This window comes from Synchiropus splendidus, chromosome 1 (assembly GCF_027744825.2).
Source record: "Synchiropus splendidus isolate RoL2022-P1 chromosome 1, RoL_Sspl_1.0, whole genome shotgun sequence".
In the NCBI taxonomy this organism is placed as follows: Eukaryota; Metazoa; Chordata; class Actinopteri; order Syngnathiformes; family Callionymidae; genus Synchiropus; species Synchiropus splendidus.
This window is the reverse complement of record NC_071334.1, coordinates 173,861-185,428: the sequence shown is the minus strand read 5'-3', so window position 1 is coordinate 185,428 and position 11,568 is coordinate 173,861. Positions and strand designations below refer to the sequence as shown.

At 50.8% G+C, this 11,568-nt stretch overlaps 1 protein-coding gene across 1 annotated transcript; it reads right to left on the bottom strand.

Moving 5' to 3' along the window:
• Positions 1-325: 325 nt before the first annotated feature.
• On the bottom strand, positions 326-11,148 carry LOC128771803 (uncharacterized). Its single transcript, XM_053887572.1, has 11 exons — positions 10,626-11,148; positions 8,600-8,926; positions 7,327-7,421; positions 7,039-7,136; positions 4,284-4,331; positions 4,070-4,204; positions 3,644-3,751; positions 3,427-3,487; positions 3,104-3,290; positions 980-2,553; positions 326-526 (listed from the first exon to the last, which is right to left on the bottom strand). The coding sequence occupies exons 1-11, from the start codon at positions 11,146-11,148 to the stop codon at positions 326-328; spliced, it is 3,357 nt and encodes a 1,118-aa protein (XP_053743547.1).
• Between the last annotated feature and the right edge of the window lie 420 nt (positions 11,149-11,568).

The window sequence follows — 11,568 nt, the reverse complement described above, 5'->3', positions numbered from 1 at the left end:
ACATGGAGCAGACTGTAAAGAACACTTCCTTTCCCTGCTCATACAACTCACTCTCTCTGCTCCAAAATCTCCAGCCTTCTGAATAGAAAGCTTGGATTCCCCCCCCCTTTCCAAGCTCCATGAGCTCAGCATTGTTTTGGAGTGGAACAGTGTCTCCTCGTGAGGAGTCTCTTCCCTGCGCCGCGTGACTCTCTGGGAGCTGCTGCAGGACTCGGAGGCAGCTTTGGAGCCAGACGGAGCCTCTGGGCCTCTCTGTTTCAACTCAACCAACCAACCTGTGGGAACCTGGAGCTGCTGCCAAGCTTTGGGGTGAAACGCTCTGGAGTCACAGAGCAGCGCTGCTCTGTGACTCCTGTCCATCAAAGGCTTCCCTGACTGTCTGACACGAGTTGTGGGAGGATGAAGAACTGAGGCGCTGGATGGTGTTTGAACATCTGAGCGTGGATGAGGACATCAAACTTGGAGGAGAGGATGGAGGCTCACCACGGCAGGCGCCGTGCTTGTTGTCATCCATCAGGATCTCTGTCTAGTCCACACGCGCAAACTCACGGCTGCCACTGTGGCGGCACCAGTTCCCACCGTTACCGGGAGTCAGAGCTTCACTTTCCTGTTCTGGATGTGGGCTTCAGTCGGAGATGGAGCCGCTTACACCACATTGAGAATTAATTTCTTCATATCGCGAGGATCGTCAACAGCAGTAGAACACAACAGCCCTAGTTCACATCATCAGAGGTGTTTCAGGTTTCACTGAGTGATCCACTTACTGGACTTTCTTTGAAGCCTGGACCACTCGCAGCAGCCTCTCAAGAGCCTCCTCTGAAGCAGAGTATTTCCTCAGGTCAAACACGTCCAGATCTCCCTCTGAGGACAGTAAGATGAAGGCCAGGGTGGACCACTGAGCAGGAGACAGTTTACGAGAGAAGAGAGCTCCTGATCTCAGCTGCTGTTGGACCTGCTCCACTAGAGAAGTGTCCTTCACTTCACTCAGACAGTGGAACAGATTGATGATTCTCTCTGGAGACACTTTCTCACTTATCTTCTCCTTGATGAGCTCTGCTGTGTCCTGATGGGTCCAGGAGCTACTTCCTGTCTGTGTCAACAAACCTGGAAGGAGCCTCTGGCTGGTCTGCAGAGAAAGACCCAGAAGGAAGCGCAGGAACAGGTCCAGATGTCCATTTGGACTTTCTACAGCTTCATTTATTGCTGTCTGGTAGAATGGTTTGATGTGAAGTCCAAAGATTTTTGCCAGTTTGGATGTTTTCTGTGAGTCGAGCAGGTTGACTCCCGAGTTGAAGAACTTCAGGTGGACATGAAGAGCAGCCAGAAACTCCTGGAGACTCAGGTGGATGAAGCAGAAGACCTTGTCCTGGTACAGTCCTCTCTCCTCTCTGAAGATCTGTGTGAAGACTCCTGAGTAAAGTGCAGCAGCTGTGATGTCCATGCCACACTCTGTGAGGTCTGATTCATAGAAGATCAAGTTTCCTCTCTGCAGCTGCTCAAAAGCCAGTTTTCCCAGAGACTTCACCATCTTCCTGCTCTCAGGATCCCAAACTGGGTCGGTCCCAGCTCCTCCATGGTACTTGAGCTTCTTGACTTTGGCCTGAACCACCAGGAAGTGGATGTACATCTCAGTCAGGGTCTTGGGCAGCTCTCCGGTCTCTCTGCTCTTCAACATGTCCTCCAGAACTGTGGCAGTGATCCAGCAGAAGATGGGGATGTGACACATGATGTAGAGGCTTCGTGAGCTCCTGATGTGAGACATGACGGTGGTCTGCTTCTTTCGTCTGAACCTCTTCCTGAAGTACTCCTCCTTCTGGAGGTCAGTGAACCCTCTGACCTCGGTCACCATGTCCACACACTCAGGAGGGATCTGATTGGCTGCTGCAGGTCGTGTGGTGATCCAGAGCTGAGCTGAGGGAAGCAGCTTCCCCCTGATGAGGTTGGTCAGCAGGACGTCTACTGAGGTGGACTCTGTAGCTTCTGTCAGGACCCGACTGTTGAAGTCCAGAGGCAGTCGACACTCGTCCAGACCGTCCAAGATGAACAGAACCTGGACTCCTTCAAAGCTACTGAGTCCTGAGTCTTTGGTTTCAGGAAAGAAGCGATGAACAAGTTCCACCAAACTCAACTGCTTCTCTTTCAGCAGGTTCAGCTCTCTGAAGGTGAAAGGAAACAGGAGCTGGAAGTTGTGGTGGGCTTTGTCTTCAGCCCAGTCCAGAGTCAGCTTCTGTGTCAGGAGGGTCTTCCCAATGCCAGCCACGCCCTTCGTCAGCAGGCTCCTGATTGGTGGCTCTGTGTCAGGTGAGGCTTTAAAGAGGTCTTCTGCTCTGATGGTAGTTCCTGGTCTGGTCTGCTGCCTGGTTGCTGCTTCGATCTGTCGGACCTCGTGCTCCTGGTTGACCTGCTCTGTGCCCCCCTCAGTGATGTAGAGCTCTGTGTAGATCTGATTCAGAGGGGCAGAGTTTCCTGCTCTAGCGACCCCCTCAGACACACTGTGGAACTTCTTCTGCAGGCTCCTCTTCAGTGGCCCTGCACACGCTCCAGCACCACTTCCTGAGTGAAGAGAGAAGTCACATGATCAGAGGAGTCAAGATGCCAGTGACTCTCTGACACAGGCAGAATCAGCATTTCTTGGCTCCGTCAAGGATTTCAGGACCATTTGGCATGACTCATCTGAAGAACAGCTCAGTGCACATCAATGAGGAGTTTCTGGGGAGTGAGGAAGAGGAGAGCTGAGCTACTGCCTGCGATGAGTGCAGCGTGGCCGAGCTGCTGGCGACATCTGAGGAGGAGGGACCAGTGGAATCACCTGGATCAACCACCCAAGTTCTAGTCTGTGATGACATGAATTCTGTTTGTCTTCGACTCGGCTTCATTGGCTGGAATTGGTTTCAGTCATGTGTCGCTCCATGTATCTCGCTGTGTCATGTTGTGTGATGTGTGTTTGTCGATGAAGAAACGAAGAACAAGTCATTCTAGAAGGTGAAGCTGGAGGAAGATCTTCAGCTTCAGATGTTGGTTCTTCTCCTTCAGAAGGACTCATAGATCTGATGCACACCTGTCCTTCATCTTCATCATGTTGGAGGTGTTTGAATGTTCTTACTGCTCCACAGACGCTGGGCCAGATCCTCCTCCTCCATGTTCCTCAGCAGGTGAACTGTGATCTTCAGGAATTCTTCCCTGATGCTCCTCCACTGCTCCTCTTCCTCAGTCTCTGGAGGTTCTGGCTCATCTGGACTCAGAAGCCTCCAGACTCTGCTCACATAGCTGAGGAACTTCTCCTCCAGTCGCTGGAACAGAATCAGAACAGAAGAAAGTCAGATGATGGAGGAGCATCTCCAGAAGGTTTGAAGTTGGATCCAGCTGAAGTGAGACTCCGCAGAAGGAACCTCTCAGATGAGAACCTTGACTCATCCATGTTCATACCTGCCGTGCAGAGTCTGGATGTTGCTGACCACTGAGAAGCTCTGAGCTCTGATGGTCCTCTCTGAGGAGAAGAGATGAAGTCAGACAGTCAATAAGCTCTCGTCATGTTGAAGGTTCTAAACATCAGTGTGGAGACAATCAGACGAGAAGGTTCCACCCAGACCTCCAGACCAGACCATTATAAGAAAAAGATGAACCTGGAGGAACATCATCTCACCTCTCCTCCGGAGACTCTTCAGCTTTGAAGTCAATCACGAGACCCTTGGAGACATGACTCTTCAGAGAGTCACAGCAGAGTCCAGACTCTTCTGGTTCCTGATGGATCCTGATGGAAACACAACTCTGATCAACTCTCACGTCCTGTTATTCACCAGCTGACCACTAGGTGTCCTCACACTGCTGCAGCCGTCCCTCTCTGGACTACAACTGTGAACGCATGAACGTTTGAGGGTCAGAATTGTGTCTGTCTGTGTCGCCCCCTGCTGGTGTGGTGAGTCACTACAGTGTATCGTGGACAGAAGTGATGTGACACGTGTGCAGGTGTGAGCGTGGTCACTTTCCTGGTCAAGAGGAGACACACGTCTGTTTTCATGAGTCACTGTGTCTGTGTGGACCTGAGAGTCTGACACTTGGACCTTCTCACCTCGGACCTGAAGACTCCGCTCCTCCTCTGAAGTCAATCCGTCTCCACATCGAGCGATCACTCTTCAGAGACACACAGCTGGGTCCAGGTCCAGGTCCAGGTCCAGGTCCAGGTGCTTGTGGCTGCAGCTCATATCTTCAACACAGAAGGTGCAGTGAGGATGAAGATGGAGGAGAGACAGGAGCTCTGACCTGGAGGACAGTCCTCATCTCACCTCTGAGCTTTGGTCCCAGCTCCTTTAGAGGGGGGGTCTCCCTCCTCTCTGCCCCGAGTCTCAGCAGAGGCGTCACCTTCACACAAACACAACATGAGATTCTCTTCCATCTTCTCTTCCCTGCTGGAAGTGACTCCATCCCTCTGTTCTCCACAGCTTCTCTGAGCTGGGGTCGCGGGGGCAGCACCAGAGCAAAGAAGCCCAGCCGTCTCTCTCTCTCTCCCCAGAAGCCTCCTCACTTCTGAGGGTTGAACACAACATGAAGGTTCCACTTCTGCAGAACAGGATCTGGCAGCTGAGTTTGCCTGTTCCTGTACTACGTCAGTGAGAAACAGAAGAGCACACACTGGACCTCCTGAGGTGTGTGTGTCGGCCTGGAGTCCTCACAGCAGAGACACTAGGACAGAAGTCAGCTCAGCTGTGCTGCACTTCAAACACCTTCATCATTGACTCACTGAGACTGAGACTGAGAGCAGAGCAGCTGCTGCTCTTCTCCACATGACGTCTGACTGTGGAGCCCTGACTGGAGCAAAGCTCCTAACTGGTAAATGTGTCGTCTGATCCAGTGACGTGTCCCTCCACCTGCAGCTGTGCAGCGTGACGATCACCTGTGTTTGTGAGCAGAAGGATGAAGGTGTGAATCCACCTGCCACGTCTGTCTGACCGGATGTTTTCAGACACCTGACTGTAGCCTGGACACGTGTGCAGTGAGTTGTGTAGTTGTGTGGCTCTCCAGCTGAGAAGAGACGGAGTCTGAACACCTGCTGTCTGTTGTCTACCTCAGTACTCCGGCCGAGCGCGTGACTCGACACTTACAACACAACAACATCGCTTCACGTCACGTGACTTGAACAGAGGCGTCTCATTGGTCAGTGCCATTCAGTGGGTCCGATGAACAGAATCATCTTTCACTCTCACCACACTGTCAGTAGAGTGTTTTATGGAGCTGTTCAGTGCAACTGGGACCAGAGGAGATGAAATACCGTTCAGATCAACTCAGATTTACGCAGCCCAGACCTGACAAGGCAAAAATACGTCAATAAAAGCAAGTAAAACCTGCTGAGCAGATACTCATTGGAGGGAAGGAAGTACTCATTTGTGGGCACCAACAGGCGCACCTTCTCTCGCGCCATCATCAGCGCCTCAGTTGACTGTTCTGTTCCCTCAAATGAGTGTTTTGTTCCCTTTGGTGGCCACGACTGAATGTATTTTGGATTTCCCTGTGAGGCCCGAGGCTCCGTACAGAAGAACTGACCCCCTGTTTGTACATTTGTACGTCACAAGTGAAGTTTGCTGTGTTCACTCACTGTGTGTTTTGATCAACCACTGACTGTCACTGCGTCACATTCTGTGCAGAAAAGTGAGAGGGAAGAAGAGCACGTTCAAGCTGGACATCTCTTCCGTCTCCCTGTCAGTGCTGAGGCGAGCTGTTTTTCAGGGGCGTCGCCATGACTCACTGGGACGCTGAGGGTCAGAGGTCACCTGCTGCTGCTGCCACACCTGTCCACAGTCCAGGTTTATCACTCTGTATCACAGTCAGCAGAGTCGTAAACTCTGACTGTGTTGAGATGAGAGCAGCTGCACCTCTGCACTGACTTGACTGTTCACTTGACTTCACTTCCTGCTCTTTTCTTCTTTCACTCCATTCAACCAGTCGACACATTATCAGCTGAGTTTCCACCAGCACTGGAGAGTTAGTCTCTTCTCACTCATCCATTCACCTCAGATCACACTCCTGATTCATCCCTTCACCTCAGATCACACTCCTGATTCATCCCTTCACCTCAGATCACACTCCTGATTCATCCCTTCACCTCAGATCACACTCCTGATTCATCCCTTCACCTCAGGACCTCACTCCTGATTCATCCCTTCACCTCAGATCACACTCCTGATTCATCCCTTCACCTCAGGACCTGACTCCTGATTCATCCCTTCACCTCAGATCACACTCCTGATTCATCCTTTCACCTCAGATCACACTCCTGATTCATCCTTTCACCTCAGATCACACTCCTGATTCATCCTTTCACCTCAGATCACACTCCTGATTCATCCCTTCACCTCAGACCTCACTGCTGATTCATCCCTTCACCTCAGATCACACTCCTGATTCATCCATTCACCTCAGATCACACTCCTGATTCATCCTTTCACCTCAGATCACACTCCTGATTCATCCCTTCACCTCAGATCACACTCCTGATTCATCCCTTCACCTCAGGACCTCACTCCTGATTCATCCCTTCACCTCACCACCTCACTCCTGATTCATCCCTTCACCTCAGCACCTCACTCCTGATTCATCCCTTCACCTCACCACCTCACTCCTGATTCATCCCTTCACCTCAGATCACACTCCTGATTCATCCCTTCACCTCAGATCACACTCCTGATTCATCCCTTCACCTCAGCACCTCACTCCTGATTCATCCCTTCACCTCAGATCACACTCCTGATTCATCCCTTCACCTCAGATCACACTCCTGATTCATCCCTTCACCTCAGGACCTCACTCCTGATTCATCCCTTCACCTCAGATCACACTCCTGATTCATCCCTTCACCTCAGATCACACTCCTGATTCATCCCTTCACCTCAGCACCTCACTCCTGATTCATCCCTTCACCTCAGATCACACTCCTGATTCATCCCTTCACCTCAGATCTCACTCCTGATTCATCCCTTCACCTCAGGACCTCACTGCTGATTCATCCCTTCACCCTCCAGTGTGGCCAGTCAGAAGGTCACTGACCTGTGAGCAGCTCTCCTCTGGTCCGCAGACGTGTGTCGTCCATGTTTGCAGGTGAATCTCCTCAGGTGAAGCTCAGCTCCGTCTGATCCTGAAACACACTGTGACAGAGGAACACGCCTCCGTGAGGGAGGCGGGGCGAGAGGTGAGTGTGTGTTTTCCAGAGTCCAGTTCCAGCCATGTGGTGTGTCTGTGTGTGACTCCAGACTCCTCAGCTGCTGAAATGATCCAGACCACCAGGATGAACCCAAACCCACCTGGAGCCTCAAGACGTCTCAGTGTCACTCACACCTTTGGTCCAAAGTCCACTTGACACAGAGGAGAGAATCCAGGAGTGGTGACCAGAGCGCCAACAGGCTTCAGTTCAGAGTTCACCTGCGCCGCACCTGTCCAAAGCTCAAGCTCACGTCAGGTCAACAGCACTTCCTGTGGTGGGGACTGCTGTGGATGCATCATGTCCATGGACCGTTCCTGCGCTCATCGTCTGCTTGTTTCAAAATAGGATCAAATGTTACACATTTCATGAGGACGACGAAGCAATGTCCAAACGTGTAGAGTTTTTCTGTATTGAAGTTCCTGCAACACAGTCACGCGTCACTGGTCTGCAGGTTCATCCTCACAACTGAGTGAGATGGACCTGCAGAGTCCACCCCAGCAGCCTTCAGCCGTCCCTGACATGCCTGACTGAATGTCTGCGCCTATTCCTGAATCTGTGCATGCATCCAAAAGCTCTTTTCATTTGACAAAATAATACAAAACATTATAAAAATAAATCATACTAATTGAGGGGCCTCTACTTGTGAGTCCCACACAACACTGTTGACTTTTTAATTGTTTTCCCCTGAGTGTTTGTTTGATGGCCAAATCTTCAAATCTAGTCTGAGTTTTGTGTCAAAACTCATTTGTTCATTCACACATCATCTCTGTTCGTCGTGTTTTTGTCAGCTAAAAGTCACAACAGTTTGGTCCAAAACTCACTGTATTTGAGTCGTGTTTCAGTCAGAACATTTCACTCCTCCTTCTTCAGATGCTTCATTGTGTATTTATTCCAGGTGACTGGTGCTGCAGGCCTCCAACACTGACTAGAAACCTGGAGCCTCTTGAGTCCGAATGAATGAATGAATCCTCAATGCAAGGTTGCTCTTCGTGTTTCGACGCTTCACCCAACAGGTCCGTGACTTCCTGCTCCGGTGAGTGTTGTTGCTCTCTCTTGACAGAGTCTGCCAGATGCTGAACCTTTCTCCTCCGTGTTTTTGTGCTTCTGCGCCTGAGAATCGGCCTCAGTTGATTCTCAGGTGCCGCTCCCTGGCGCCCGACCTGTTGTCAGTGTGTTTCTGGATTTGGCTGGAGCTTGGACTCTCTCTTGCTTCTCTGTTTGTGTCGGCGCTGCCGTTTGTGTCATCAACTCTGTTTGTGGATCTCTCTGTGTCAGCCTCTCTAGACGTCCTGCGCGTGGCTTCTCCTCTTCGTCTGAGCTCTCGTCACACAAGAGCCCACCGAGAATCAAAGCCGGGTTTGGACACTTCCTGAAAGGCTCTTTCACAGCAGTCCCTCAAAGACGCACCTGAGGTTACAGAGGCGACCTGGCCACGCTGCGACTCCTCCTCCTCCTCGCTCCACACTCTTGTGACAGTCATGGAGGGGAACCAAGCGCTGAGGTTGACTTTCTTCCCAGGAGCCCCGGCCAAACCAACATGGAAGCTTTGGCCCACAGAGGTGAAGAGTGCTGTCCTGCACATCTCTTGCTCCGCCCCACGCAGCGGCGGCTGCTTCACTGGAGGAACAAACAAAAGCATCAGCTCTGTCTTCACTGTGACGTGAGTTGCCAGTGGCTCCTGCGCCCTGGAGGATGTGGACTGGACCTGTGGTTTCTGAGCCTGGCAAGAACGTCCTGAACAAGAAGAAAACAGATGAAACTCTGACACCATGCAATGTTGCATGTTGTTGACACGGACAGAGACACCACTGTCTTGTTCTAGAATTCTCCACAGGTCAATCCCACACAACACAGTTGACACACGCCCCCTAGTGGTAGAACTTATACATCCATCACATCTTCGCCCTGAAGATTCCTCATAACGTTTGTACTTGGGAAAAAGTCCAACTTGATGCTAAACAGATCTAACAAACCTTCTGAAATACAGTTCTGAAAGCAGTTTTCCACTCGCAGGTATATTTCAAAACGATACACCCGAACGTTTCAAGTGAGATTTACTACACTCCATATAAACAATCAATGTCCTCAATATGACGCTGCTGCTGCTCACTGAGCCTAACGTTTTGGTGGTCTAATTGGTCGTCCACATCTTGACCTTTGAGTTGGTTCCTCTCCGTTCCCGTCTAGCCTCACCGTCTCTTTCAGCGGTGTTGTCACTGGTGACGGTGCAGGTGATGGCAAGAGCCCATCAGTATCTGCAGGAGTGCTGCTGACTTGATAGACACCCTCCGTGTCCACAGAGCATCATCGTGGAAAAGTCACTTCTTTGGTTTTTAGCAGATGTCGGCGATTTCTCCTGCAGATGTTTCCACCTGCAGTTGACCAACCAACGATCTGGAGCTGTTGCTGTGTCTCCTCACGACTGATGCTCTCTGACTCTTCCTCTCACTTTCTCACCTTCATTAGCTCAGCACTCATGAACGGTGGACCATCATCTGACACGACCTCGTCTGGAATCCCATGTCTTGCAAACATTGATTTTAGAGCTGTCGCCACATGTCTCTGTCAGTTCCGGGTATTTTGAATAGTAATCCACACACAGCAAATCATACATCAGCTGATAGTGGAACAAGTCTGTTCCAACTTTGGCCCATGCTCTCTGGAGTGTCATGACAGATGAGTGGCTCTCTAGTGTTTTTCCTCCTGAATGCATGACATACCGCACACTTCAACACAACACCTTCAATCTCTTCTGACATATGAGGCCAGAGCACGACGTCTCTCGCCCTGTCTTTGCACTTGACTGCTCCAAGGTCAGCTTCATGTCCTCTCAGTAGCATATAACTGCTCTCAGGCTGTTATCTGCAGCTCTTCATCAGCTGCTGTTCGTGCTCTGAAGGTCTTCAGTTTCTCTTCTGTGATCGGTATTTGAGCAGTGAGTTGATGAACCTGTAGTTCATCTTCCAGTAGTTGCTCTGTTGTCTCTTTCAGGTGAGCTGGACTCAGTGTGTCAGCAGTGTCGAGGTCCTTTCCAGGCTTGTAGCTGACCCGCAGGTCACAAGGTTGTAGACTCATGAACATCCTCTGCAGTCTCCGTGGAGCTTTCTGAAGTCATTTCTCTCAGGGCTCATGGTCCGACTCCACATGTACTGTCTTGCCATAAACAACTTCTCACAACCATCGACAATGGCTCAGAGCTCTTTTTCAATCTGTGCGTATCTTTTCTGACGCTCCGTCAGTGCTCTTGAACCGTAGGCCACCGGCTGTCCCTCCTGGGTTAAAACTGCTCCAAGGCCTTCTGAGCTTGCGTCCACAGACAACGTGATGTCCTTTGTCACATCACAGTACCTGAGCACCGCAGCTTCACTCACAAGCGTCTTCAGCTTTTTAAACCTTTTCTGCTGCTCAGTCTCCCAATGCCATGCTACGTCACCTTCCAGACGTTTCCGGAGTGGCGCACTCACATCAGAGAGGTTTGGGACAAACTTTGCCAAATACTGTAGCATGCCCAGAAACCGCAGCAGACCTGCCTTGTCTTCTGGTTCAGGCATTTCTTGTATTGCTCTGACTTTCTCCTTGTCTGGTTTCACTGCCTCTGCAGGCAGAATGTGACCAACATATGTGATTTCCATCTTTCTAAATCTGCATTTGTCTGTGTTTAACTTGAGGTTGATGCTTCGGATCCTCTCCATCAGCGCTCTCCGTCTCATGTCCTGCTGTTTTTCATCTTCTCCCCACACCCAGATATCATCCACTACCTTCACCACTCCTTCCAAACCCTCCAGTCTCTGTGCAATGTACTTCTGGAACACTTCAGGAGCTGACGATGTTCCAAAGGGAAGTGGCAGGAAGAGGTAACGTCCATACAAGGTGTTAAACGTGCATAACTCGGAGCTCTCCTCCTCCAACTGCACTTGCCAGACGCCATGACTGGCGTCCACTACAGAGAAAACCATCTCTGCGATGATGATCTCTTCAGCTGTGCGTAGAGGATAGTGTTCTCCCTTCTGAGTGTGTTAGGCTTCACCACAGGGACCATGCTGTTGACCCAGGCTGTGGGCTCATTCTGCTCGACGATGACTCCAAGATCTTCCATCCTGTTTTCCAGTTCTGCTTCCACTCTGTCTGTCAATGCTCTCGGCACTTTCCTTGGCGGGTGAATGAGTGGGGTGACGTCTGGAGTGAGCTGGATGTGATGCCCTCCTGGCACACACCCTCACCCAGCAAAAACACCCTCACATTCATTCAGTAGGTCACTACTGTCTTTTCCATTGACACTGCACACTGGCTTGATCAGTCGGAGTTTGGAGCAGGATTCTCTTCCGAGAGGTTGCAACCCAGTCTCACAAAAAAACGTGCAATAACAACGTTTGTCC